We start from the raw sequence: 27,925 nt of genomic DNA on the forward strand, positions 1-27,925 counted from the left end.
TGAGTGTTCACATGCCCTCTTGTCAATGAGAAGCTCTGTTTAATGAGAAAAGAACTCTCCAGTCAAACAGTAGGGAGGGATGTGAAAGCTTAAGGAAGGGAAGGCCAGAAAGCAAGTCAGCTGTAAGTGGGCATTCCTAAAATTAAAGTCCTTTCTCATGGTTACAATTCATTATTATCATTATTATTATTGTTTTGTGAGCAGTGAGCAGGGGGTGGGGAAAGGACATGAGATTCTTGGAGGAAAAATAATTTTAAGGTGAAAAGACAAAACTTATAGTCAAGTAACATGGCTGGAAGTTGTTGCAAAAACATTCAGGCAAATTTCCTTTTCCCCTTCCAGCAAGCCTGAAATTGAAAGTCCAAGGCTCACTTAAGCAGTCAAGACATTTCAGGAGGTACAGACCAATCTCTAAACAGTCCTGTACACAAGAACTCACTGTGAAGATGGGCACATTGTATTTGTGCACTGGCAGTAAAGTGGCTATAGAGCACTTGAAATGTGGCTAGTGTAACTGAGGAACTGAGTCTTTAATTTTATTTGATTTTAGTTAATTTCAGTTTAGAGAGCCAGGGCACAGCTCTAAAACTTTCCCAGAGCTTCCAGTGAGCCAACTCCACACCATAAGCATGCTTCACTTGCACACACACTGTAGAACATAAGTGTTGCCTTTGTTTAGATGGAAACTCAATCTGAAATTGGATGCTCTGCACTTACCTAAAATATATTTCCCTGGCATTCCTCTTATTTATATATCACAGGTTTTTTCCTTTGCTGCCCTACCCCATCAACTTATTTTAACATACCCTACCTCCTAGGCCTCTGGGTGAGAAAATTTATCAGCATTTGAGAGTACTACAGTATAGCTATACATTATAGCGCTACAAGTAGTAGGGAGAGGCTGGGCTGGGAAGAGTCAGAGAATTGCTGGACGCCTCTTTAGTGAGCCAATCTGATAGCAGTGTCTTTGTAGTCTCGCTCAGAGCAGTGTCTCAGTTTCCATATTTAGACCCCTTCAATGATTCTCAGATCCATTTGCTAGCTTTACAACGGAAAAGATGTTTTTACCAATTCTACTTTCAAAAACCTCATTTAGGCTCTGAAAATCTCTAAATTGGGGCCTTTCTAATAATGAAGATTTGGTATAATTATAATGTCACAGGCAATTGTGCTGACAAAATAAAACCAATATGTCTCCTTGCTGGGCCTTTGCTCTCAGTCTGACCAACAGGAGGAGAAAAGAGGCTTTGTCAGGAGCAGATACGCAGTGGGAGGCGCCGGGAAAGCAGATCTGCTGAATGAAGCAGGTGCCACTTAGACATTCACTTTACTGACTCCGACCACAACCTCCCCTTCATTTGATAGCCTGCTCTTGGCAGGAGGATGGGGAAAGAGCATCACACAAAAAGGAAGCACGTTCATCCTGTTCAGATTACTGCTCTGCTAGGCTGCTGTTGCGGGGTTCTGCACATTTGCTCTTTATGAAGCAAACGGTAGAGCTGGGAAGTGAATCCCTGTATTTACACAGGTAATCTGAGAGCCAGAGGGCCCCAAACCATACTGGCTGAGCTGTGCAAGCTATTAGAGTTAATAACAGTGTGCTGACATTCCTTCAAAATCCTAATGGAAGCATAAGTAAAAAGAGGAAAGTTCCCTTTACCCAAGAACCTTAAAAACTTTATTCTGTAAGAATTTTTCCTGTTATGATATTCTGGTTCTTGTGTGAACAGTGATTAATCCCCTTTTTACATGCTCAATTAAAACCGTTTTTTTTTCATCCACATGTTGAATAGAAATGACTCCAGTTAAACTTGCCCAATTATGGCTCTGGATTTGGTATGCAAAAAAAAAAAAAAAAAAAAAGAAAAAAAAATCCCTTTACAGAATATTACCTGCAATGACAGGCACCAAGATTCTGTCTTGGTTACAAGGAGCTGGAATCATCTAAGACCAGAATCTGTCTTTCGAATACAAAGACTCAGAAAGATCTGGGGACCTAAAGGGAAGGAGAATGAGATAACGAAACATGTAACTTGGCCTTGAGGACACAGGGGATGGAGAGGATACCATGGTCAGTGGTATCTATCTGCCTGATGGCAGGCACCTTCTTGGGAATCTCTGCTCTGAAGCCCTGACCTGAGTCCTCTGCCTAGAATATCCCTGGCTTGTCAAGTTTCCCCAAGCTGAGAATACCTGACACAGTCAGACCAACCTGGCTTCACATGTGTGCTAATTCCCTCTGGGGTCCCGAGGAGCCAACTCTGAAGACATTCAGCTTTCAACATGGAAAGCATCTAAAAGCATCTGAAAGACATGGCCATGGCTCAGATGAGTACTAAGAATAGAGACCAAAGTATAGTGGTCATTCCATTGTAAAGGCCCTCTTTTTCTCTGCAGGGCCTAGATTAGCAATTCCTGGTATAAAATGATGAATGCCTGAGGCCACCTCGGTTTATGATGGTGTAGTGGAGACGACACATCCCCTCTGGACTTGCAGACTCTGCAAGGAGAAAGATGAATCTAAACATCACAATGACACTTTTTTTTTTTTTTTGGCTGCACCATGTGGCTTGTGGGATTTTAGTTCCCCGACCAGGGATTGAACCTGGGCCCTCGGCAGTAAGTGTGGAGTCCTAACCACTGGGCCGCCAGGGAATTCCCCACAATGAGAGCTATTCTGGAAGGCCTTTTGGACTTCAGGAGGTCACAATGAAGGGAGTAGGAAAGGAGGACAAGCTTCTATGCTATGAAAGGGCTGGGTGAGTAACATACATAGGGCAGAGAACTGTAACCCCCTTTGGGTTCTAGAATCAAGAGCCCCATTACACATCTCCATGCTCCCATTTCTCAAAAGCAGCCACGTTTCATTGTGAAATCTGGAATTCATCCAATGGTAATGGCTTCTTTCAGCCTGTAACCCACCAGGCTCTGGATATTTAATTCTTTTTGGGGTCATGATAAATCCATTAGAGCACCTGACCTGAAGACGGCTGTAGTTGAGAAGAGAAATTTGCACTTGTGGAGCATCCAAATGGAAATGGGCAAGTGGCCTAGGTCATGAATAAGGCGACGAGGAAGTGGGTATAGGTGTTGCCACTGCCTCCAGGCTCAGGTTTTCCTGCTCGGAACTCTGCAGTGCACAAAAATAGGCCAGTTCTTCTTGCAACCCTCTGCCCAGCTGTCCACTGGCTGCGGATTACTGTAGTCACGTGGCAGTTTTTTAGCAAAGGCTGGCTGTCTCTGTGCTGAGAAGGTCACTGGGAAGGGAGGCTCATGACGTATTTCTGCTGCCCTCCCCTGTGCAGAGGGGCACAACTTGCCAGAAGACTACAGTATTCCTGCCACAGTCTTTAGATCAGCGCTGTCCAATAGAGCTTTCGGCAACGATGGAGATGTTCTGTATCTGTGTGGTCTATTACTAGCCACTAGCTGCATGTGGCTATTTAAATTTAAATGTGAATAAATTAAATTAAATAAAAAATTCAGTACCTCAGGCCACATATGGCTACTAAGCACTTGAACTGTGGCTAGTGTGACTGAATAACTGAATTTTAAATTTTATTTAATTTTAATTAACTTGCATTGAAATTCAAATAGCCACATATAGCTAGTGGCTACTGTATGGGACACACTTTTATTTTATTTTATTTTTATTTTATTTATTTTAAAAATTTTTAGGCGTGGCTTGCAGGATATCTTAGTTCCCCGAGCAGGGATTGAACCCGGGCCCCAGCAGTGAAAGCGCCAAGTCCTAATCACTGGACCGTCAGAGAATTCCCGGGACACACCTTTAGATCTTGGGTTTTGATGCCATTTACTTATTGGCTTCTGTTAAGATTCATCATGACACTGACTTCTAAAGTGAGCAAAATATGGCTGTGACCATTCCTCAAAACAAGCCTGCAAAATAGTGAGCCACACCAAGTAATAGTTTAATCAGATAAACAGTAAAGATGATTTTCATTTGTTTTATACCTTCTTTACTTTCTTGGTTGGGTTTATTGGCAAGATGGAGGGAAGGGGGAAAAAGGGAGCCCACAGAGGCAGTAGAAAGAGTCCTGGAGATCTGGGTTTGGTTTCCAGTTTCACTATTTAGTAGCTGAGTGACCCTGGGCAAATCCTAGCTTTAGCTGCCTCTGCAAAACAGGGCTATAAGGTCTGTTCTACTCACCTTACTGGGTGAAGGTAGAACAACGCAGACTGCTTACTTAGTCAACTGCAAGGCAGTGGTAGTAGTAGTAGTAGTAGTAGTAGGAGTATTGGTTAAAAAAAAAAACAAAAAACAAGAAAGGAAGAAAAGGAAAGGAAAGAATGTAGAAAGAAAAGACGAAGATGAAGGCCCTAAATAATAATGCTTAACGCATACAGTCAAAAGGCAAATAAAGAGCAAAACTGAAACAGTTATTTTCCCGGTATGACATCTACCAACATGCTTCCCAGAATGCAAACTTCATCTCAGGAGAAAAGTTAGCTGGCTGAAATGGGGAAAACCCTGTCTGCAAACAAAGCGTGCTTCCCAGAGCAGCCCGGGGAGGACAGACTGCGAAGCGTGCTGTTCCGAGCGCTGCCCTGGCTACTGCAGTTCCCCAGTGTGGCACGAGCTTCTCAGGCAGCCCCAGATGCAGGTCCCGTTCATGTACTCAGCCCTTACTCTTCTTCTTTCTGAGCCACAGCTCAGAGCTCTCCTTATCTTATTTGTTCTAAGAAGTAATCTTTTCAGGTCTCTGAGTATGTCCCACTCCCCCTCCACTTAAAAAAAGACATGATTCTGAAGGGGAAACAGTTGTATTACAGATGAACCTTCATGTGTTTTTTCTTACAGAACAGGCAGTGCCTCAGCTTGGTCTGACTGACACCATCCTAGTATCTTAGCTTCCCTTCAGGTCTCCCTGTCAGTGGAAAAGAGGGCCATTTACTTTACAGGAGGGTGGCCTGCAAACCCAGAGCGCCATAGGCGCTGCTCTCTAGGGACTGTCAGGATGCGGGGCTTGCAGCCTGGGACTCTCAGCTCGCACGAAACACTGGTGCTCAGGAGCGGCTTGCTTCCAGTCCCGGAGGCACTGAACTCCCCGTCTTTGCATTAAAGGTACAGCATCAAAGAACACAACAGTTCTTTTCAAGCTATTATCATGCTTTAATGGTGACTGAATATGCACATTTACAGTAAAACTTTACTTAATACCTTTACTTATTTAAACTTTAATTAAAATACTGAGGCAAAAAGTAATTTAGTGTGCACTAGAATAGCATATTAGCATCTTCTGGAGGGAGCAACGCGGACACATTTCCTAAATTAATTTAATATTTACATCTCCACTGTCTCTTTTAGGAACAAGTCCTTATACTAATGTGTCCAGAGAATGAGGAAAAGGGAGAATGAGAGATGTATTTTATAGTTTATCAAGATGAAGACTGGCATTTTCTCTCTTATTTTTAAAGAAGAGCTGGAACAGAAGGACATGCTGTAAGTAATAATGGATGATGGTGGTGGTGATAATAAGGAAAAAGTGAAAAAAAGTCACCTTTCATGATGGAAGTTGAAATGCTGCTGGAAGAGAACAGCAGCCCTGGCCCAAGGAGAGTGATATAACCAAATGCAGGAGCTATCAAACAACATCACCTTCAATTTCCTTCACTCAAGGTTATAGAAAAGGCTCTGATCTATTCCCATTTTTACAGTATTCATCTCTGGAGCATAAATTCTTCAACTGCATAAGGTAAGCATTTAGATCTGTCCTTAAGACAGGAAAGCAGGGTCTATAACAGTACTATGCACTCTGTACAACTTAACATATTTGGGGGAATGCTGGAGAAGAAACTGATGCTGACAGCTAATAATAATTTCACGTTTACGATGGCTCTATGTGCCAAGCACTATGCTAAGCACTTCACAGGACTCATTTTGTTTAATGCTCACAACTACCTTATGAGCATGGAACTATCATCATCCTAATTTTACAACGAAGGCTTAGAGAGGTTAATGTGCTTGCCCAAGAACACAGAGCTTGGTAGTGGTGCAGCTTTCAGAGTATCCATCTAGGGGCCTGCAGGTCCTCCCATCTCCCTTGCCCCTCCTTTTACTCTCAGTGCCACACCAGATACTCACAAAGTGAAATGACCCTAGCCACACTCTCTATAGCAGAGGTTCTTAATTTGGGGAGGGGGTGGGGAAATGGGAGCTCTCTGTGATCTATTTGCACATCTGATCAAAGCTGTGGACCCCAGAAAAATATAAAACTTTTCTGCAGAATTTCTCAGGGTCCACAGACCCAGGTTAAGGATGCCCTAACATTCATATAATATACATAAAGTAGGTTTCCACAGAAAATTAAAACACACACATGTTGCCCCCTTCAGGTCCAGCTGGGCTTACCTCTTTATAATAAGTACAGGACAGACCTTTCAGCCATCCTGTCTCACTTGGGAGGCCTTGCAGGATAGGAATGTGTGTTCCTCATGCAAGGACCCCACCTGAAAGTCCTGCTCCCTTATCTGAACTCCATGCTTCTGTCCTCATCCATCTACTCTTTTATCCCCCTTGCTAAGAAGGCCAATTTTTTAAAAAAAGGCATTCCAATGAGCATGGTTGAGATTAAATTAACTGGGAAAACATATATATATTTTTAAAGTTTATAAAAAGGTCAGAGAAAAACGGAGGTGAAAGTGATAACATGGTCAATGTGAAAAGAAGATAAAGTGTTTTTTCTGAAAGAATCTGAAAATCGATTTAGTTTGATCTGGCAACTGGAATGGGTAGTAAAATGTACATGTGTTACACAGTGCATCAAGACTGAGTGGGGTCTTTGGGTTGTAGGAAATTTTATATCTACGAACCTTAAGGGGGAACCTCAGCAGCAGGACTGTTGCCAGGGCCAGGCCAGAACAGAGAGGGACGTATGGCATTGAAGAGAAATGAGAAGGGCTGCTCTTTCTGTGAGTATAATGTGAATGCCCTTGTAACCAGCTTCAATTTTTAAACAGACCAGCACCCTAGTCCACTTCTCTTCATTCAGGGCACGAGGAACGTAGCTGGCCCCCGGTCTCAACCAGGACAGAGCAGGTAGTGGATGGTCTCCAGGTGTCGGACAATAGAGAAAGATGTACTTCACGAACGCTCTGGGGAATGAAATCAAGGGCTGGAGGCAGAGCCAAGGGGAAGGCTTCAGTGAGCAGCAGGGGAAGCAAATTAGCCAGTCAACTTGCTCTAAGCAGAAATGTAAACTCCCCTGAGCCCTTTCCCACATTCCCCAACCCTAACACCTCAGTCTCTATTTCCCTGGAAACAGGTGGGGAGGCTGAAAGAGCCCTGGCATAAACTGAAGGGCAGCAGGAGGGCTTGGGTAGAGGATTCTAGAAGGTGAGAAAATAACTCTTCAGCTGCATTTACTCCCTTCTGACCATCATCTACTTCCCCCCAGACAGTGTCCCCTTGTTCTAAACAGCACCCACCCGGGAATTCCCTGGCGGTCCAGTGGTTAGGACTTGGTGCTTTCACTGCCGGGCCTGGGTTCAATCCCTGGTTGGGGAGCTAAGATCCCACAAGCCGTGTGTGCGTGCCAAAAATAAAAATTAAATAAATAAGTAAATAAAAAATAAACAGCACCCACCCATCCCTCTTATATTCACTAAGTGCAAAGCAAGCAGCTCACTGAAAATACTTAAATCTGACAGCCAGCTGCTGACTGCTTCTGTGACTTCTGGAACCAGAGAAACACACAGACCTATAGGCTTCTCCAGGCTAGCAAAGGAAAGCCTGTGTGTGCGTGTGCGTGCATGCGTGTGCAGTGGGTGGGCATGCTGAGCAGGGGAGCACTTGGCATCAGAAACCACCAGAGGATCCCTACAGCCATGCGGAACAGCTGGGGCAGATGGGCACGGTGGCTAAACCAGACAAAGGCAAGTGGCCTTCAGCAGAGATGGGAGAAAGGCCCTGACATTTCCAAACTTATTTGTTCAACACTGGGAGACAATCATCACGCTGTATTTGTGGAGTCCAGGTAGAAACAGTTCCCATCAAAGGGAGGCAGCAGAGCAGAGCGGTTTGGAAACAAACTGCCTGAATTCAAACTTCACTCTGCTACTCTCTGTGTGAACCTGGTCAAGTTACCAAAACTTTCTGTGTCCCAGTTTCTCCATATGTTAAATGGGGATAATAGTGTTTACCTTATAGACATATTCTGAGTTTTAGATAAGTTAATGCATGTAAAACACTCAGCAGAGTGCTTGCATAAGCACGCATTACAGAAATGTTTGTTAAATAAATAAAATTAATGGGACAATGGGACTGAGAGACAGAATGCAAGGCTATCAGCAGAAAAGAATGCTATGTCCTACCTTGGAGTACACCGTAAGTGGGCAGTGCCCCCACCATCATCTTTAATACAAAAATGAAATTGAAGTTGGGGAAAAAAAGAAATTAAAATTTCAAAGTGCAAGAACTGAGCCTCCATAGAATTCTGCATAAACAGAATGGATGGCCACAATTTCTTAGTCTAGAAAGATACATCTGGTTTGGTCTTAAGAGAATGAACACGGTTGCAGCAGGGACAATGTTTTCTCCAGCAACAATTACTGTCCCATTATTCAATTCACTGGGGCAGTATTCAGAGCACTTGTCTCCTACTCCTGGTCCATCTTTGTCATGATGAACACTCCCCATGTCCCCTGCCCCGGGGAAAACTGGGGCAGAAGGAGAAGAGAAACCTTAAATTAGTCAATTTTAAAACTTCTTAGCAGTTCTGCTAACAGGCTTGGTAGGATTTTTTTCTAGGATGAGGCTTAATTTTTCCAGATGAACTTAAAAATTATTGTGAAGTTCACTCTGCAAAAAAACTCTTTGGAATTCTGACTGAATTTTTTTCAAATTTGGAAATAGGCCTTTCACTAGCCGCTAAGAATAACATCACAATAATAAAATATTACAGTATAAAGAACAGAACAGATGAATAGAAACAAAAGAGCCCCACACAAGACCTTACACAGTCTATTTAAGAATTCTGCATAATAAAGATGAGATTTCAAAACAGGTTTAAAAGGATGGATTTCAACCTTTTTTATAGGATAAATGATGCTGGAATAATTAATTATGTAGGGGAAAAAATGATTCAGATTCCTACCTAATGCCATATACCAAAATAAATTCCAGATATTCTATAGTATTTAAAATGAAAATTGAGTCCATAGAAGAACTGGCACATAGATATTGATCTGACTTGGGGCCTATGTAAACATAAAGGTAAAAAGAGAAACAATTAAGGAGATAAAAGTGAAAGTGGGACTTCCCTGGTGGCGCAGGTGTTAAGAATCCGCCTGCCAATGCAGGGGACACGGGTTCGATCCCTGGTCCAGGAAGATCCCACATGCCGCAGAGCAACTAAGCCTGTGCGCCACAACTACTGAGCCTGCGCTCTAGAGCCCACGAGCCACAACTACTGAAGCCCAAGCACGTAAAGCCCGAGCTCCGCAACAAGAGAAACCACTGCAATGAGAAGCCCGCTCACCACAAGGAAGAGTAGCCCTGCTCGATGCAACTAGAGAAAGCCCGTGTGCAGCAACGAAGACCCAATGCAACCAAATAAATAAATAAATAAAAATAAAATAAATAAAATAAAAAGTGAAAGTAACAGAAGTGAAATAAAAATAAACAGGGAAAGCTTGCAACGTATACAATAAAGGGATTACATCTTTCTCTTTCTCTTATCAATTTGGAAAAACTCTTCATATGTTAAAGACTTCAGCAGAAAAACAGGTGAAGAACACAAACAGACAAATACAAAAATACACATGTGTAGATAAAATCATGAAGGAAAAAGTAAAAATATCTATCACTAATATTAAAAAATGCAAATTAAAATGAAATACAACTTATTGCCTACCAAATAGGCACACACACACACACAAAGCAACTTATGCTAATATCCAATTTCAGTGAAGAGTAACGAAGCAGGTTCTAAACAGTTCTGTTGTAAGTATAAACAAGTATGAGCTATGTAGAGAGCAAAGAATCAAAGGTATGGACAAGATTTTATACCAAGATGAACAGTATTATTTTTGTTGTAAAAATATTATTAATAGCCTAAATTATCAACAATAGGGAACTGGTTATTATGATGGATAATATGATGATATATTAGCAAGTATTAAACATATATTAGCAAGTATCAAAAAATATTTAACCACATGAAAATGGTTAAGATATTTCAAAATAAGTTATGAAATAGTACAACATGATCTTAATTAGGTTAAAAAACCTTATGAATGGGGAAAAAAGGCCATATTTTAAAAACTCAACAAAAACAAAAACAAACCCTCAAAATATTAACATTCTATGTAGTGGGATCATAGATGACTTTTTATAATCAGGACCAAAACAACCAAAACCAAAACAAACACCCCCAGCAAATGCTATGCTCCCCTTTTTTCTTGTGGTGTTGTTAGAAAAAGTGTCACCCATTTTAGAAAATGTTGATCCTTTCTCAGCAGCTCTGGTACAAAGCTTGATGGACAATAACTGAAGCAGATGATTCCCATTACCTTTATTGATTAACTATGAACTTCAATTATTTGTTTTGTTTTCCCCCCATCTAGCTTTTTTCATTATTTTTTGCAGAAATAGGAAGAAAGATGAAAGATCTGAGGATCTGGTTCCCTAGAGAATTGCTAACAATGGGCGGCAAGGATGGGTGAGAGGTGAATATCACTCAAGAGTTCTTCAACCCGTGTGAGTCTGCCTTCATTGGTTCTGGAGTCCATTAGCAAAGGGAGTTCTAGGGTATAGAGGATGGCGGAGTAAAAGGAAACCAGTGGGCAATTTTAAATTGTTCAACCTCTTAAGATGTGTTGGGGGGGAAAAGCAAGGGATAACTGTGTTAAAAAGAAAAAAAAAAGAAGAAAGAAAAGAAAAGGTAAAGGAAGGAACTCAACCAGAGGCCTTTCCCAGACTTCGGCATTTCAAAGAGAAAGGCACCTGTGAAAATCTTTGAATTGAAACAAACCATGAAACACCATCAAAAAAGACCAAAGACTCATTTACCACTATTAAAAAAGGGAGAACATAGAGTTTTAAGGGTCTGGAGGAAAAGGAAGCTTGGGGCTCGCAGAGAGAGGGTCCGGGAAGCCCGCGGCAAGAGGCTCTCCAGGTAAAAGCAGAGATTAAAGAACTTGTCTGAAGTTAAGGAACTTCTGGAGAGAGAGGCTTAAAATTTGGATGCATACAGTTTCTTTAAAAGCCGTGTGGATGAAAGGCTCTTGGTGCTCCAGCCAGGCATCAGGGCTGTGCCTCTGAGGTGGGAGAGCCAACTTCAGGACACTGGTCCACAAGAGACCTCCCAGCTCCACATAATACCAAACGGCGAAAATCTCTCAGAGATCTCCATCTCAACATCAAGACCCAGCTTCACTCAACGACCAGCAAGCTATAGTGCTGGACACCCTATGCCAAACAACTAGCAAGACAGGAACACAGCCCCATCCATTAGCAGAGAGGCTGCCTAAAATCATAATAAGGCCACAGACACCCCAAAACACACCACCAGACGTGGATGTGCCCACCAGAAAGACAAGATCCAACCTCATCCACCAGAACACAGACACTAGTCCCCTCCACCAGGAAGCCTACACAACCCACTGAACCAACCTTAGCCACTGGGGACAGATACCAAAAACAACGGGAACTACGAACCTGCAGCCTGTGAAACGGAGACCCCAAACACAGTAAGATAAGCAAAATGAGAAGACAGAAAAACACACAGCAGATGAAGGAGCAGGGTCAAAACACACCAGACCTAACAAAGGAAGAGGAAATAGGCAGTCTACCTGAAAAAGAATTCAGAATAATGATAGTAAAGATGGTCCAAAATCTTGGAAATAGAATAGACAAAATGCAAGAAACATTTAACAAGGACGTAGAAGAACTAAAGAGGAACCAAGCAACGATGAAAAACACAATAAATGAAATTAAAAATACTCTAGACGGGATCAATAGCAGAATAACTGAGGCAGAAGAACGGATAAGTGACCTGGAAGATAAAATAGTGGAAATAACTACTGCAGAGCAGAATAAAGAAAAAAGAATGAAAAGAACTGAGGACAGTCTCAGAGACCTCTGGGACAACATTAAACGCACCAACATTCGAATTATAGGGGTCCCAGAAGAAGAAGAGAAAAAGAAAGGGACTGAGAAAATTTTTGAAGAGATTATAGTTGAAAACTTCCCTAATATGGGAAAGGAAATAGTTAATCAAGTCCTGGAAGCACAGAGAGTCCCATACAGGATAAATCCAAGGAGAAACACGCCAAGACACATATTAATCAAACTATCAAAAATTAAATATAAAGAAAACATATTAAAAGCAGCAAGGGAAAAACAACAAATAACACACAAGGGAATCCCCATAAGGTTAACAGCTGATCTATCAGCAGAAACTCTGCAAGCCAGAAGGGAGTGGCAGGATATACTTAAAGTGATGAAGGAGAAAAACCTACAACCAAGATTACTCTACCCAGCAAGGATCTCATTCAGATTTGATGGAGAAATTAAAACCTTTACAGACAAGCAAAAGCTGAGAGAGTTCAGCACCACCAAACCAGCTTTACAACAAATGCTAAAGGAACTTCTCTAGGCAAGAAACACAAGAGAAGGAAAACACCTACAATAACAAACCCAAAACATTTAAGAAAATGGGAATAGGAACATACATATCGATAATTACCTTAAATGTAAATGGATTAAATGCTCCCACCAAAAGACACAGACTGGCTGAATGGATACAAAAACAAGACCCATATATATGCTGTCTACAAGAGACCCACTTCAGACACCTAGAGACACATACAGACTGAAAGTGAGGGGATGGAAAAAGATATTCCATGCAAATGGAAATCAAAAGAAAGCTGGAGTAGCAATTCTCACATCAGACAAAATAGACTTTAAAATAAAGACTATTACAAGAGACAAAGAAGGGCACTATATAATGATCAAGGGATCGATCCAAGAGGAAGGTATAACAATTGTAAATATTTATGCACCCAACATAGGAGCACCTCAATACATAAGGCAAATACTAACAGCCATAAAAGGGGAAATCAACAGTAACACAATCGTAGTAGGGGACTTTAACACCCCACTTTCACCAATGGACAGATCATCCAAAATGAAAATAAATAAGGAAACACAAGCTTTAAATGATACATTACACAAGATGGACTTAATTGATATTTATAGGACATTCCACCCCAAAACGACAGAATACACATTTTTCTCAACTGCTCATGGAACATTCTCCAGGATAGATCATATCTTGGGTCACAAATCAAGCCTTGGTAAATTTAAGAAAACTGAAATCGTATCAAGTATCTTTTCTGACCACAATACTATGAGACTAGATATCAATTACAGGAAAAGATCTGTAAAAAATACAAACACATGGAGGCTACACAATACACTACTTAATAACGAAGTGATCACTGAAGAAATAAAAGGAGAAATCAAAAAATACCTAGAAACAAATGATAATGGAGACACGACGACCCAAAACCTATGGGATGCAGCAAAAGCAGTTCTAAGAGGGAAGTTTATAGCAATACAAGCCTACATCAAGAAACAGGAAACATTTCGAATAAACAACCTAACCTTGCACCTAAAGCAATTAGAGAAAGAAGAACAAAAAACCCCCAAAGCTAGCAGAAGGAAAGAAATCATAAAGATCAGATCAGAAATAAATGAAAAAGAAATGAAGGAGACAATAGCAAAGATCAATAAAACTAAAAGCTGGTTCTTTGAGAAGATAAACAAAATTGATAAACCATTAGCCAGACTCATCAAGAGAAAAAGGGAGAAGACTCAAATCAATAGAAGTAGAAATGAAAAAGGAGAAGTAACCACTGACACTGCAGAAATACAAACGATCATGAGAGATTACTACAAGCAACTCTATGCCAATAAAATGGACAACCTGGAAGAAATGGACAGATTCTTAGAAATGTACAACCTGCCGAGACTGAACCAGGAAGAAATAGAAAATATGAACAGACCAATCACAAGCACTGAAATTGAAACTGTGATTAAAAATCTTCCAACAAACAAAAGCCCAGGACCAGAAGGCTTCACAGGCGAATTCTATCAAACATTTAGAGAAGAGCTAACACCTATCCTTCTCAAACTCTTCCACAATATTGCAGAGGGAGGAACACTCCCCAACTTTTTTTTTTTTTTTAATTTTTATTAAAGTTTTATTTATTTTTTTATTTTTTATTTTTTTTAAACATCTTTATTGAAGTAAAATTGCCTTACAATAGTGTGTTAGCTTCTGCTTTATAACAAAGTGAATCAGTTATACATATACAATATGTTCCCATTTCTCTTCCCTCTTGCATCTCCCTCCCTCCCACCCTCCCCATCCCACCCCTCTAGGTGGTCATTCTACGAGGCCACCATCACCCTGATACCAAAACCAGACAAAGATGTCACAAAGAAAGAAAACTACAGGCCAATATCACTGATGAACATAGATGCAAAAATCCTCAACAAAATACTAGCAAACAGAATCCAACAGCACATTAAAAGGATCATACACCATGATCAAGTGGGGTTTATTCCAGGAATGCAAGGATTCTTCAGTATACGCAAATCAATCAACGTGATACATCATATTAACAAATTGAAGGAGAAAAACCATATGATCATCTCAATAAATGCAGAGAAAGCTTTCGACAAAATTCAACACCCATTTATGATAAAAAGCCCTGCAGAAAGTAGGCATAGAAGGAACTTTCCTCAACATAATAAAGGCCATATATGACAAACCCACAGCCAACATCAGGCTCCCTGACTTCAGACGATACTACGAAGCTACAGTAATCAAGACAGTATGGTACTGGCACAAAAACAGAAATATAGAACAATGGAACAGGATAGAAAGCCCAGAGATAAACCCACGCACATATGGTCACCTTATCTTTGATAAAGGAGGCAAGCATATACAGTGGAGAAAAGACAGCCTCTTCAATAAGTGGTGCTGGGAAAACTGGACAGGTGCATGTAAAAGTATGAAATTAGAACACTCCCTGACACCATACACAAAAATAAACTCAAAATGGATTAAAGACCTAAGTGTTAGGCCAGAAACTATCAAACTCTTAGAGGAAAACATAGGCAGAACACTCTATGACATAAATCACAGCAAGATCCTTTTTTGACCCAGCTCCTAGAGAAATGGAAATAAAAACACAAATAAACAAATGGGACCTAATGAAACTTAAAAGCTTTTACACAGCAAAGGAAACCATAAACAAGACCAAAAGACAACCCTCAGAATGGGAGAAAATATTTGCAAATGAAGCAACTGACAAAGGATTAATCTCCAAGATTTACAAGCAGCTCATGCAGCTCAATAACAAAAAAACAAACAACCCAATCCAAAAATGGGCAGAAGACCTAAATAGACATTTCTCCAAAGAAGATATACAGATTGCCAACAGACACATGAATGAATGCTGAACATCATTAATCATTAGAGAAATGCAAATCAAAACTACAATGAGATGTCATCTCACACCAGTCAGAATGGCCATCATCAAAAAATCTAGAAACAATAAATGCTGGAGAGGCTGTGAAGAGAAGGGAACCCTCTTGCACTGTTGGTGGAAATGTAAATTGATACAGCCACTATGGAGAACAGTAGGGAGGTTCCTTAAAAAACTACAAATAGAACTACCATACGACCCAGCAATCCCACTACTGGGCATATACCCTGAGAAAACCATAATTCAAAAAGAGTCGTGTACCAAAATGTTCACTGCAGCTCTATTTACAATAGCCAGGACATGGAAGCAACCTAAGTGTCCATCATCGGATGAATGGATAAAGAAGATGTGGCACATATATACAATGGAATATTACTCAGCCATAAAAATAAATGAAATGGAGGTATTTGTAATGAGGTGGATGGAGTTAAGAGTCTGTCATACAGAGTGAAGTAAGTCAGAATGAGAAAAACAAATACAGTATGCTAACACATATATATGGAATCTAAGGGGGAAAAAAAGGTCATGAAGAACCTAGTGGCAAGACAGGAATAAAGACACAGACCTACTAGAGAATGGACTTGAGGATATGGGGAGGGGGAGGGGTAAGATGTGACAGGGTGAGAGAGTGGCATGGACATATATACACTACCAAATGTAAAATAGCTAGCTAGTGGGAAGCAGCCGCATAGCACAGGGAGATCAGCTCGGTGCTTTGTGACCACCTAGAGGGGTGGGATAGGGAGGGTGGGAGGGAGGGAGACGCAAGAGGGAAGAAATATGGGAACATATGTATATGTATAACTGATTCACTTTGTTATAAAGCAGAAACTAACACACCATTGTAAAGCAATTATACTCCAATAAAGATGTTTTTTAAAAAAAAAAGGGGCGAACATAAATGAAATAGAGTAATGCTAGTGCTTGAGTAGTCTCTTTAGTGTTGGGGTGAGATAGGGTCCAGAAAAAAGAAGTCTTCAGATACAAGATCTCTTGTCAGGTCTGCCTTGGTAACTTGGAATTTAAACTTCTGCCATGAAGGTGTCATTATCCTTAACGTGAAAACCACTGACCTACACTGCCCCAGCCATCTCACACTGGTTACTGTACTCTATCAAGCTTCACACACAATGGTCCTCCATCCCCTCTAGTTCCATCCCAGAAGATGCTGAAACTCCTGCTTCAGGTCGGAACAGGCCAATATCCGCATTGTTCTTAGAAGAGTCATCTGCTAGTAGGATTTTTATTTAAGCCATATTCTGGAATCTGGGATGTATTTTTTTTCCCAGTAGTGTCTGTTACCAAATAGCACCTTGTTCTGCTATCATCTTCCTGATAATAAACTCTTCCTGATAATAAATTTGGTCTACTGGCAGATACCATAAGCTTGTCATCACAAAAGTGACAAACAATGCCAATAGGACACAATCTGAAAGAATAATGAAAAAAGAACCCTTGAAATTCCAGACAGATAAACTAGTTGGTTAAATGAGAATATTTTGGTTCCAAGTCCCAGAGTAAATCCTACAGCACTCTGGGTAAAAATGCTAGAAGGCAGAAGGAGCATCAGAATTACCTGGATCATATCCAATGTTAGATTCATCCTCTGGATTCCCAAGGGATAGATGACATGATATGTGCCTTCACCTAATATTACTAGGATAAGGCACAACTCAACAGTCTGCTTTGATATAGCACCAAGAAAGTGGTAAATCCAACTCTCAAGTCTGAGTTCACACATATTGGCAGGTCACAAACTAGGGAATGGTCTGCTTTGGGGAACCACTGGCTTTTTGGATGAGGATCATAATTTTCTCTTATCACAAATGCAGCCAACAACATGAAGTCAACACAACTGATTCACACAACCCAAGCTACTGAAAAGCAGCAGCTTCCAGGAATCAACAGTAGTGGTGTGGTTCACCTTTATCTCATGGCTGAATAGATCTACTTGGCAGGAGCCCCAGAGAGTCCTTACACTTACCTATAAATTCATCTACCTGAAAAGGTGAGGCCAGGGAGGAGCCAGAACTATAAAGCAGTCTCTTCTCCTCACCCGGACAGGTCAAGACCATTGGAAGGGATAACAAAGTCTCCCATCAAACCCACACAGGGAATTATTTTTAGTAGTTCCATAGTGAATAACAGGAATTGCACTTCAGAAGAATGTGACACAGTCAGATATCTTCTGTTCAAGGTAGATGAGGACTGAAATGAGGAATAGAAAAAGATAAGGAAATAGGGGTAGGATTCGAGCTAAAGAGGGAGGCTTTCCTTAATTCCAACTATGGTCCATTTCACCCTGAACATACATGGCTATAAGATGCCCTTTACCTTAAAGTGTTCTGGCTAAGATCAACTTTATCTCTATTTGGGTTAGTTCATGGAAGCCCCTAGCCCTACAGAAAAAGCAGGCTGTAGTTTTAATATGTGATTTTTTTGTTTTTTTGTTTAAGAAAATGATTCTCAGAAGCCACATGGCTCTTTACATTTCCTGTTATTCTTCTCTGGGAGACAGAAGTGCTTTCTTCTCCCCACTTTTGAAGGAGGATGCAGCATTGTGTCTTTCTTCAAAGACTTTTCCAACGAACATGTTATTTAGTTCTTAGGGATCTACCCTAAAAAAAGTGCCAGGGACTTTTCCTTCAGCCACTAAATACCATTAAGGAACTGTCTGCCTAAATAAAAGTATGTCATTATCTATCCTCTTTCCAGGACTTTAAACTACAAATCTCCAAAAACCATAGGGTAGTTAATTTGTCCTACTTAACCTAATTATATGTATATTTGAAAAGCTTAATAAACAGTCACACAGAGTCTCACAGAACAGGACTGGTCTTCCTCTTTGACCCAGACTTTTGAGGCACTTCCGGGCAGCTCAAGACTTCGTTACTGACTCCCAGAGCCTGCTGAAGTAGATCCAAAGAGCTGGGTTGGAGCGGTAAATTTTTGTCATCATATTTCTATGAACTTTATCCCTCTTGTTTATTCAGGATATCACCAATATCCAGGAAGTCAAAGAGCCGGGAAAGAAGGGCAGGGTGGTGAGAAGTTATTGGCTCAATCCGGAGGTCCTTGGTGAGGCCACATTTAACAGGAAGCAGAACCCATAGCATCAATCAGAAAAGCGCCTTTATCACAGCCTGCTGGCTGACCTTGTGGTGAGATGGTGGTGCCTTTCTCGAGATAGTCAGAACATTCCTCGCTACCACAATGCACTCGCCCACAGGAGAGTCTCTGCTATAGTAAAGGACACTGATCTACACCATGGGAGAAAATGGACAAAATGTACCCCAAGGAAAATTTAAAAATCCCTCTCAGCAAGTCCTGTCACAGCAAATAGTCACTTTTCAAATAAGTCATTCAGTTAGGTAGCCATTATTATGGCTTTTTTTCCCTCCCAGGAAACCCCAAGTCTCCTACTAGTGAAAGGAATCAGAGGCTCCTAGAATTTTCCTAGGTATCAATTGCCTACCAATATAAAAAAACTCAAAGTTCAACCTCATTCTGAAGGGTTTGTTGTCAGTCATGTCATGAAGGTTTAAGTGGAAACGGGGAAGAAATTCAATAAAATATTTATGCTCTCTTACCATTAGCATCTTGGACTCCAGTAAGTGCTCCGACAGCTGCTGCGGTTTCCCCAGACAGGACTATCTGTCCCCCCCCTTGTAAGGTGGCCTCGGCCAGGGTGGCGACAGCATGGGCGGCAGCTTCGCTGTGGGTATAGAAGGAGGAGGGGGGATGTATGAGTTGAATAAAGGTATAGCACTGCAGCAAGACAAACCAAACTTTCAACCCTTCCTAGGATCTCTCCACTGACTCCGTGTTTGTGAGCCTACCAGCACATAAGGGATTCCAGTGCTATTGACAGAATCAGAGCAATTTTTAAATGATAATAATAAATAGCTAGAGAAATCCCAAGTCTTTCACGTTTATACAGCTAATGTGAGATTTTCTTGAAACCTAGGAAATGGGTGTTTGAGGACAGAAGGCACGCGTTCCCAGTCTCTTCTTTATCAAGGTCAATTGAGTGCCTGTGAGCCACAGTGGGAGCTCCGATCCATATGCACAATGCAAAAGCCATTCTGGTTGTCAATCACAAGGTTTTCCTTTTCTCTTTTCTCTTTACGGTAACACAAGGCAGACCATCTGAAACTGCCTTTGTATAGCTAAGGATGGATGATAATGTGAGGAGTCAGCAACCTGGCCTTGCTATTCAATTAATATTAAATAATAACTCTAATCAATGCTCTGCAATAACCTATATGGGAAAAGAATCTGAAAAAGAATAGGTATGTGTATATGTATAACTAAATCACTTTGCAGTACACCTGAAACTAACACAACATTGTAAATCAACTATACTCCAATATAAAATAAAAATTTTTTAAAAGATACATAAAAATATATCAAATAATAGCAATTTGGTTTACATCCATGATTCCAAATACAAAGTAATGGTTGACTAGTATCTTGCAAAGTTCAGCCCTTCCTTTTGCTTCATGTACATGTAGGCAGCACTAAATTAACACTTAAAAGTTTAAATTATCACTATAAGCCCCAAATCCTTGACTCTACAAACATAATGAAATAATAAACCTCCCTTCACTGCAAACCAAACACTCTGCAGAACAGAAAGATATTAGCCATCTATTTATAGTAAACACTATTCTAGCAGTTTGTATCCCATTTTTCTTTTCCTTATTGTATGCTTTTACTATATGCATAAATACCCACTTTTATTGATTCTATGATGATACACACTATAAAATGTATTACTGTTTCATGTGCCAGCAAAAAAAGAAAAGTTCCTGGGCATTCCCTGGCGGTCCAGTGGTTAGGACTCCGTATTTTCACTGCCAGGGCCCGGGTTTGATCCCTGGTCAGGGAACTAAGATCCCCAAGCCCCACAGCACAGACAAAAAACAAAAAAGTTCTTGACAGTTGTAATCGTAAGATTATAGTTTACCATCCAAACTTCAGAGATGTTAAAATGTGGAAGAAAAAAAAAAAAGAACCCACCAGATAAATTCATCACCTCTCCTGGGAAAGCACCAGGTACCACTCTGCACAGTTACTGAGGGAGTATCAAAAGTGGGCATGGAGAAGAGGAGGTGGCGTCATTTAGTTTATCAGAGGTGGACAAAGTCCTGGGTTTGACACTGAATAAGCCAGTTGATTCAGCTTTGTTCTGAAGCTGCAGACTTTGCCACAACTATGGCAGTCATCTTGCAAAAACAAGCTGTAGGGGAGGATGGGGTGGGGGGCTGTGGACTGGTTAGGGCAAACGTGTCACGACTGTGGGCAAAGCAATGTGTACCAAACTTAACAGTGTCACTTTCATCTAAGAGAGTCAGCAAACAAGTAAAGCAACTGACATAATCATTCTTCTGGGGAAGACTTCTTGGTCACTATAAGGATGTTAGGAAGCAGTTTAAGAAATCCAATGGACAGAAAAGTCTCATTAAATAGAAAATTCTCCCCTTCTTGCTAACTTGCCTTGCTTTTTAAATTGTTATGTGTGTGTTTAAAAAGTTATTTTTCTCTGATAATAAAATGCATGTAGAAACTTGTAAAAATTCATTTAAGTATAAAAGAAAATTTTTAAATATCATACAGAGATAAGAGCTATTTTCCTTCTAATCTTAAACACAACTTTAAACAGATAATCAGGATCATGCTGTACACACAGTTTTATAGCCTGCTTTTCTTACCTAACTTGGTATTTCCCCATATAAATATTCTTTGACATTTATTCAAAATAATAAGTTAAATGTAAAACTGCTGATTCCCCCCACCTCCTTTTCTAGTTGTTCAGCTGTGGTAACTTTTAATTTCCAGGCTTCCTTTAACTTAGTTCAAGATCATGATTACATATTTCAAATTTATTTACTTACTTTATAAAAAATTTGGGGATGGAATTGAGGTTGAGCAAAAAGCTGAACAGAATCATAGAGTTTCCATGCGATCCCTTTAAAAGCTAAGATCAATCTCTGTGCTAAAACGTACTTCAGATCTGATACCCACAGCCAGTCATTCCATAGTATCTGTAACATGAATTCAGAGCCAAAGTGGACCCTTGATCTGGAATTACTACTAAGGCTATTCTTTACATTTTACAAGGTAGATTTTAATTTTAGGATGCTTTATAATTATTTATTAGAGATAGTAAAACGAATGATTATTTAGTGCCTAGACCCTTAACTTTTAATATTTTTCTGAGAAACTTGTGTCAAATAATATTACCAGCCAATTCTACAGTGTTCAGCTATCACAGATTAACGATAAAAATATTTAACACTCTGACCTGAGACTTCATGGAAAGCCAAAAAGGATATTCTTTGGAAAATGCTTCAGCTGTGTGGTATTTTGAAGAAGAAAGCTGGTAAATGAGAACTGTTTATATGGAAATAGGAGCTGTGTTTACAGGTTACCTCAGCAACTGCTCATTTCCCCACTGTTTTTATCACAATCTCCAATAATCTTATTTCTATGACCATCAAAGGTGATGTCCTGCCACTCTTGGACACATGCTTGCAGTGTGAAATTTCACAGGCTATGAGGGGGAGAGCAGCCACCCAAGCCCTGACCCGGAAGAGTCCCTGTATCCAGTCATACCCATTTTATAATGTCTGAAGCTCTAAATATTTGAAGTCATTTTCTTTAATACCTTTCTAAAATATGTTATGCTGGAAGAAAAGCTGTGAAGCAGCAACAACTAAAGCAATCTGGGATGCCAGGGATGAGGGGTCCGACAGGGATGACAGGTCCACAGGTCGGTGAGGTTAGTTACTGCATGCCCTGTTCAGGAGTCAGGGGCAAAGCAGCAATGGATGGATCTTTTACATGGTGCAAAAGACAATGGTGACGTCTGTGGTCAGCAGACTATCATTCCCGAATCTATTCTAACCACTAGACTTCATGGGAAGCGATCAAACTGTATTGCGAGAAAAAGGTTACCTTCACTTAAAAGGTGAGATAGGATCAAAATGTCTCTAAGCTATCACTTAACAATTTTTCGACAAAAGTCATTTCCAAACCAGAGTTACAAATGAGAAGTTTCTAACACCCCCCGCCACCCGCCACCTTTTTTTCTGTCAACGTTTTATCTGCAAGTGTCCAACCTTCACCTACAGGAAAAAGAGGCAGTTGCATAGTCCCTGTCCTCTACTTCCAGAGAGGATTTCTGATCTAGGTTGTCCATCCCATGTTACTGGACAAATAAATACAAGTTCATATATTAAAGCCATGTTTTATTTTAGTAATATCTCTAATTTTAAGTCAATATTTTCATTTTAAAAAATGGTAAGAGTAAATTTTTCTTTAAAAATATGATTCACTTCTTTTTTTTTAAGCAAAGTCTCTTCACAGCAAAAGAACAGCAACTCTAACTTTCTTGAGCATTTGTTTCCCCACAGCACTGAGTCACAGCACTACACACAGTAGACACTCAGTAAAAACTGTCTTCCTGTCAACAACATCGCATAAATTTCTACCAGGGCAAATGTAGATTCAGTCTACCAATATTTATCATGTATCTATCTCTATGTGCAAGGACTGTACTGGCTTTGCAGGACTTGTGTAAGAGGGAATGTAAGTCTAGGACAACTTAACCAACAACCTGAAACTTCAACTTAATCACTGTATTGCAACAAGCAAACGATGATTTCACTTCCTTTCCTGTCTGGTTGTTCAGGGTGATCAGGTCTTTTTTTTTGAGCTGTGACGCTCTGCTTTTCATTTGTTCACTTTGATTCTCTCTCCATCTCCATCTTCCTAAAAGTGTTGATTTATTCTGTATTTTGAAAATAATTAAAATTAACTAGCTTTCAGATTTTTAAATGACAATTTCTCCATACCCCTTTTGGGTATGGAGGGTGGGCTACAGGTTGTCTGAGCCCAGGGCCCTCATTCTAACTCGCTATACAAAATTCTTTTAACAGCATGGTTGAAAAAAAGGTCTGTCCTGCACCTGTCCTGATCCGCTTTCCCCTCAACAGTTGAGAGAACCCCTCTGCCTTCTTGTTCTCCAGCTGCCATTCCATGTAGCCCGCCTCCCTCTCTTTACTCTGCACCCCCATCTGCTGTTTACAGTGCAGCAGAGGTGCAGGTGATTGTTAGAGAACCATGCTTGCTCCGTCTGCACCTGAAAAAGAGAGGCTGGAAGGGAGCAGCTTTATGAAATCGTTTTGTTACCACAGGAACAAAGACCAGATTCGCAGTGTACTTTTCACTAAGATGACTTCCAGCAACAAATTCTTTGGAGAGGCTGGGAATGGGTCTCATCCCATAGAGAAGCAAACACAAAGGGCTTGTGTCTTAAGTCCAAGCCTCCTGACGTTAGACAGTGGGTTACCGCTCTTGGAATTAGAAGCCCATGATGTTCCCCTAGTAGCCTGCTATAGTCTAGTCTTCACTGCCAGGCTTGGTTTCTTCACCCCCAGCAGAGGCTGCAACACACCATCCCCCAACACTCATCGGGGTGTTGAACTATCTGATTGCAAACAGATTTCAACATCTCTTTACTCCTCCTACATGCCACCGTGAACCGTATCCTCCTTCCTTTGGAGTAAACACTGTAGCCACCTCAGCTGCATCTGAGTTTGTTAACAAGCCCTCAGGGGAAACCATTACCCTCCTTGCCTTTAGAAATAAGCCCTGGTCCCTACACTAAAGGGAGCCAGAATGTGCCTCATGTTTTCCACTATGTACAGGGTTCCCAGGACACTCCCACTTCACTGGAATAGCAAAGGTGCTGGCTCGATGAAATGAAGTTTTTCTGGTCTTTGATGGTGACCTTTTAGATCCCACGCTATAGTGAGTGGTTACTGGACCAAAAGGAAGGAGGGTCTCACTCTGGCCACAGCTTTCAGGAAGTTTATCTGTGTGTCCTCTCTCAAAGGTACAAGTAGGACTGAGTCAAAGTGTAAGGAATCAAATAAGACTTTCATGTTACTGAAAAGTGATATGGTTCAATGGGCTAAGAAAAAAGTTTCTATCCCAGGTCACTCAGGGACTCACTGGTAACTCTGGAAGGACAAGTGTTTGTGTATGTTTCAGTTTTTTATACCTGATCAACCACCAAATCCTGACCATACTTCCTTCAAAATCAGTCACTTTATCTCCACTCTTACTACTAGTTTCCACGCCTTTGACAAGTCATACCTGGACTGCCTCTTCTTAACTGGCCTTCTATTTCTAATCTCTTCTCATTATAAACAATTCTAAGTAGACAAATCTTAAATAATAAGTATAATTCCTGAAATGCTAATTACAGGCCAGACATTTTGATGAGAGTTTTATATACGTCATTTCATTGAATCTTTATGATTCTACATGATGAAAATTATCCTTATTATAATGATGATGCGACTCATGCTCAGGGGTTAAATTTCTCAAGATCGAATGGCAACTAAATGGCAGAGGTAGGATTCAAACCTGAATCTATATGACCTCAGAACCCTCTTCTCAGCCACTATACTATACAGCCTGATGGAAATCTTCTGTACATAAGCCTATCAAGGCTTTCTAGTGTCTACCACAGCCAATCTAAACTTTAGCTGATTTTTGTATTTTGGAGGAAGTGATCCCCTTACTCTGAATTCCTACTATGTTCATAGTCTACACCATACATTTGGACAGTAAATTACACTCTGAGTAATATGTTTGCTAAGTGTTTTACTTAAATCAATCTCCCCATTCACAGTATGATTTCTTTTAAGGCAGACATTATATCTTAGAGCATTCTTTATTTACAGCCTTACCTAGTAGAGTGCTGGCATGTCGCAAGAGTTCAAAGACTATTTGAGGCTAGCAGCTGCTGCACATAATGTTAACAGCAACCTTACCATATGCTGGGCACTGATCGAAGGATCTCACATGCATTGACTTTTCCCATTCTCACAGCACCCCTACAAAGTAGGCACTGTTTTTACCCCCATTTTACATAGAGGAAAGCCTTGGCATTGAGCTCAAGTAAATCACCCAAGGTCAAACAGCCAGTAAGTGACAGAGCTGGGATTCAAACCCAAGTAGCCTGGCTTCAAAGCACACACTCTTAACCATTAGTTAAAATGTCTGGGTCCATTGAAAATAAAATTGTGTAAGCAATGAACAACAAGAAGAAGAATATGGGGATGATTTTTTTCTGTCAACAACGAATAGAAGGAACCAAGCACGGAACAAAACAATTTAGTTTTGGAAATTACCTCTTACTAGAGTATTCCATTCTGCAGTATCCTTCCTAAACATATCTGAAGAAAAAAAATTCAGTTTTTCCCAATAATCCAAAACTTATTTTATTTCAAAGTCACTGATAAGCAAGGGAAACAAATTTCCTGAAAAGTCAGTAAAGTCAGCTCTTGACCAGATAAAACATGGATTAATACCCATAACAGAAAGCAGTTTCTTAGTAGGGTAAAAGGAAAATCAATCCTGAAGCTTCTTGATTTTTTATTACATCCTTTGGTCCCTTTGAAAACAAAAAGTACTTACATCTTGCTGCTTTTGGTCTGTTAAGGAGCACAGAATAGGATAAAGCAAAAGGGACCCATGTCCCTTGACCAGAAGGCTTGAGCTGGAAGTCAGGCTGGACTGGTTGCTGGGGATGGGATAGGATGGGAATGCAGTAGGTGAGGGCTGATTATAAAACAACTTACAGTTTCCTATGGGCTAAGAGTATTAAGTTCCAAATGCCAATTGTGACAAAGTGAGGTACAACATTTCTCTTTACATCTGTATACAGGGACAGATTCGCCCTCCTCTTTTATCGCCCACCCCTGCCTCCACCTGTTGAGTGCCATGGTGACTGTGGCTCCCTGCTGCATCTCCTGAGAAGCTGCCACTGCAGCCTCTGCCAATGATGCCACCGCCTGGGTAGCCTCTGATGCTTGTGTCGTCTGGATGGTCATCTCACCTCCTTGTAACGTGGCCCAATTTTGTTCCACCTGAGGCAGAAAAGGACGTGATAGTTAAAAAATCAAACTCACAGAAGGATTATGATTTCTAAAAGTCATTTTTCTAAAAAACTGCTATGTGCTCAGCCAAATACATACATACTTTTAAATTAACATGAATTACAACACATAGAACAGGGTTTTTAGCATATCTTTGGTGTTAAAAAGGGGGGTATTATTAGAATATATATTTGAATTTGCTTATATTTGCATAAAGAAATTCTGGAAGGACACAAAAGAAACCATTGAAAATATCTTCCTCAGTGTGTGCAGAGGGAGGAGTTGTGGGAATAGGTTAGATAGAAGGCAGAAAGATTTCCCACTGCATCCTTTTACATAATTTTTGAAATATCTGAGTCATATCAATATAGTACCTATTCTAAAATTAAAGTTTCTGAATAAACCATAAGTATAATTCTAAAAAAATTCAAACTGTACCAAAGGGAATATAATGCCAGTACTCCAGACCCTTTACCCAAAGGCCACTGTTGTTACCTATTTCTCTATTTCTCACGCATCTTTGCAGGGATATTCTCTTGATATGTGAGCATATTTACACATACACATACACACACTCAAGAAAAATGGCAGTACATGCTACATGTTTTTTGTACCTTGCTTTTTTTCATAAACAATACGGCTCTGAAATGATTTTATTTTGGAACGTATCAAACTGCTTCACTCATTCATGATTCATAATAATGGCTGCATAGCATTATACTATATGGATACACCATGATTTACTTAACCAGCCATCTTTTAATGGGCATTTAGGTAGTTTCCAGTGTTTTGCTATTACAAACAGTACTGTGATGAATATCCTTATACACTACTTTGTATAGTTTATGTGAGTCTACTTATTGAGTAAATTCCTAGAAGTGGAATTATATATCAAAATTATTTTATATTTTTATTTTTGATGGAAACTGCCAAATTCAGTAAACAATTTTTTTAATGTAGCAAAACCTGCTTTTCTTTTTCTGGGGAGGAATTATGAAGAAATGAAACAAGCAACAAAACAAACAAAAAACATACTATCTGGTTATACAGAGTAGATTAGAATTCAGCTTTTCTAGATCTAGAACAGGGTTTCTCAACCATAGCACTATTAACATTTTGGGTTAAATAATTCTTTGTTGTGAGGTCTGTCCTGTGGATTGTAGGATGTTTAGCAGCATCCTTGGTTTCTACCCGGTAGATGCTAATACATCCTCCCCAGTCATGATAATCAAAAATATCTCCAGACATTGCCAAATGTCCTCTCTGAGGGGTATAAGGGGTTGCCCCTTATCAGTTCTTATCAGTTGAGAACCACTGATTTTAGTACAATGCTTTGCCATTTAGAGATTTTTTTTCAGTCCTGGATACCTGAATCTAGCTACTTCAGTCCATTTTGCTCAATAAATACTGGTTAAGTATCCCCTCGCCCCCTGCCCCCACCCCTCCAC

The 27,925-nt window shown here is 40.3% G+C and overlaps 1 protein-coding gene across 12 annotated transcripts in view; it reads right to left on the reverse strand.

Moving 5' to 3' along the window:
- Nucleotides 1–27,925, reverse strand: part of NRF1 (nuclear respiratory factor 1) — a 133,900-nt gene that overhangs the window by 14,306 nt on the left and 91,669 nt on the right. For 11 of the 12 annotated variants that reach the window (XM_057549770.1, XM_057549768.1, XM_057549775.1 and 8 more), the window contains 2 exons: nucleotides 26,311–26,468; nucleotides 19,113–19,237 (listed from right to left, as the gene is read on the reverse strand). In XM_057549770.1, the coding sequence (XP_057405753.1) occupies nucleotides 19,113–19,237; nucleotides 26,311–26,468 (283 nt within the window). Of the gene's footprint in view, nucleotides 1–1,892; nucleotides 1,997–19,112; nucleotides 19,238–26,310; nucleotides 26,469–27,925 lie in introns of all 12 variants that reach the window. The other variant, XM_057549778.1, reaches the window with a different exon arrangement.

Source organism: Balaenoptera acutorostrata, chromosome 7 (genome assembly GCF_949987535.1).
Source record: "Balaenoptera acutorostrata chromosome 7, mBalAcu1.1, whole genome shotgun sequence".
In the NCBI taxonomy this organism is placed as follows: domain Eukaryota; kingdom Metazoa; phylum Chordata; class Mammalia; order Artiodactyla; family Balaenopteridae; genus Balaenoptera; species Balaenoptera acutorostrata.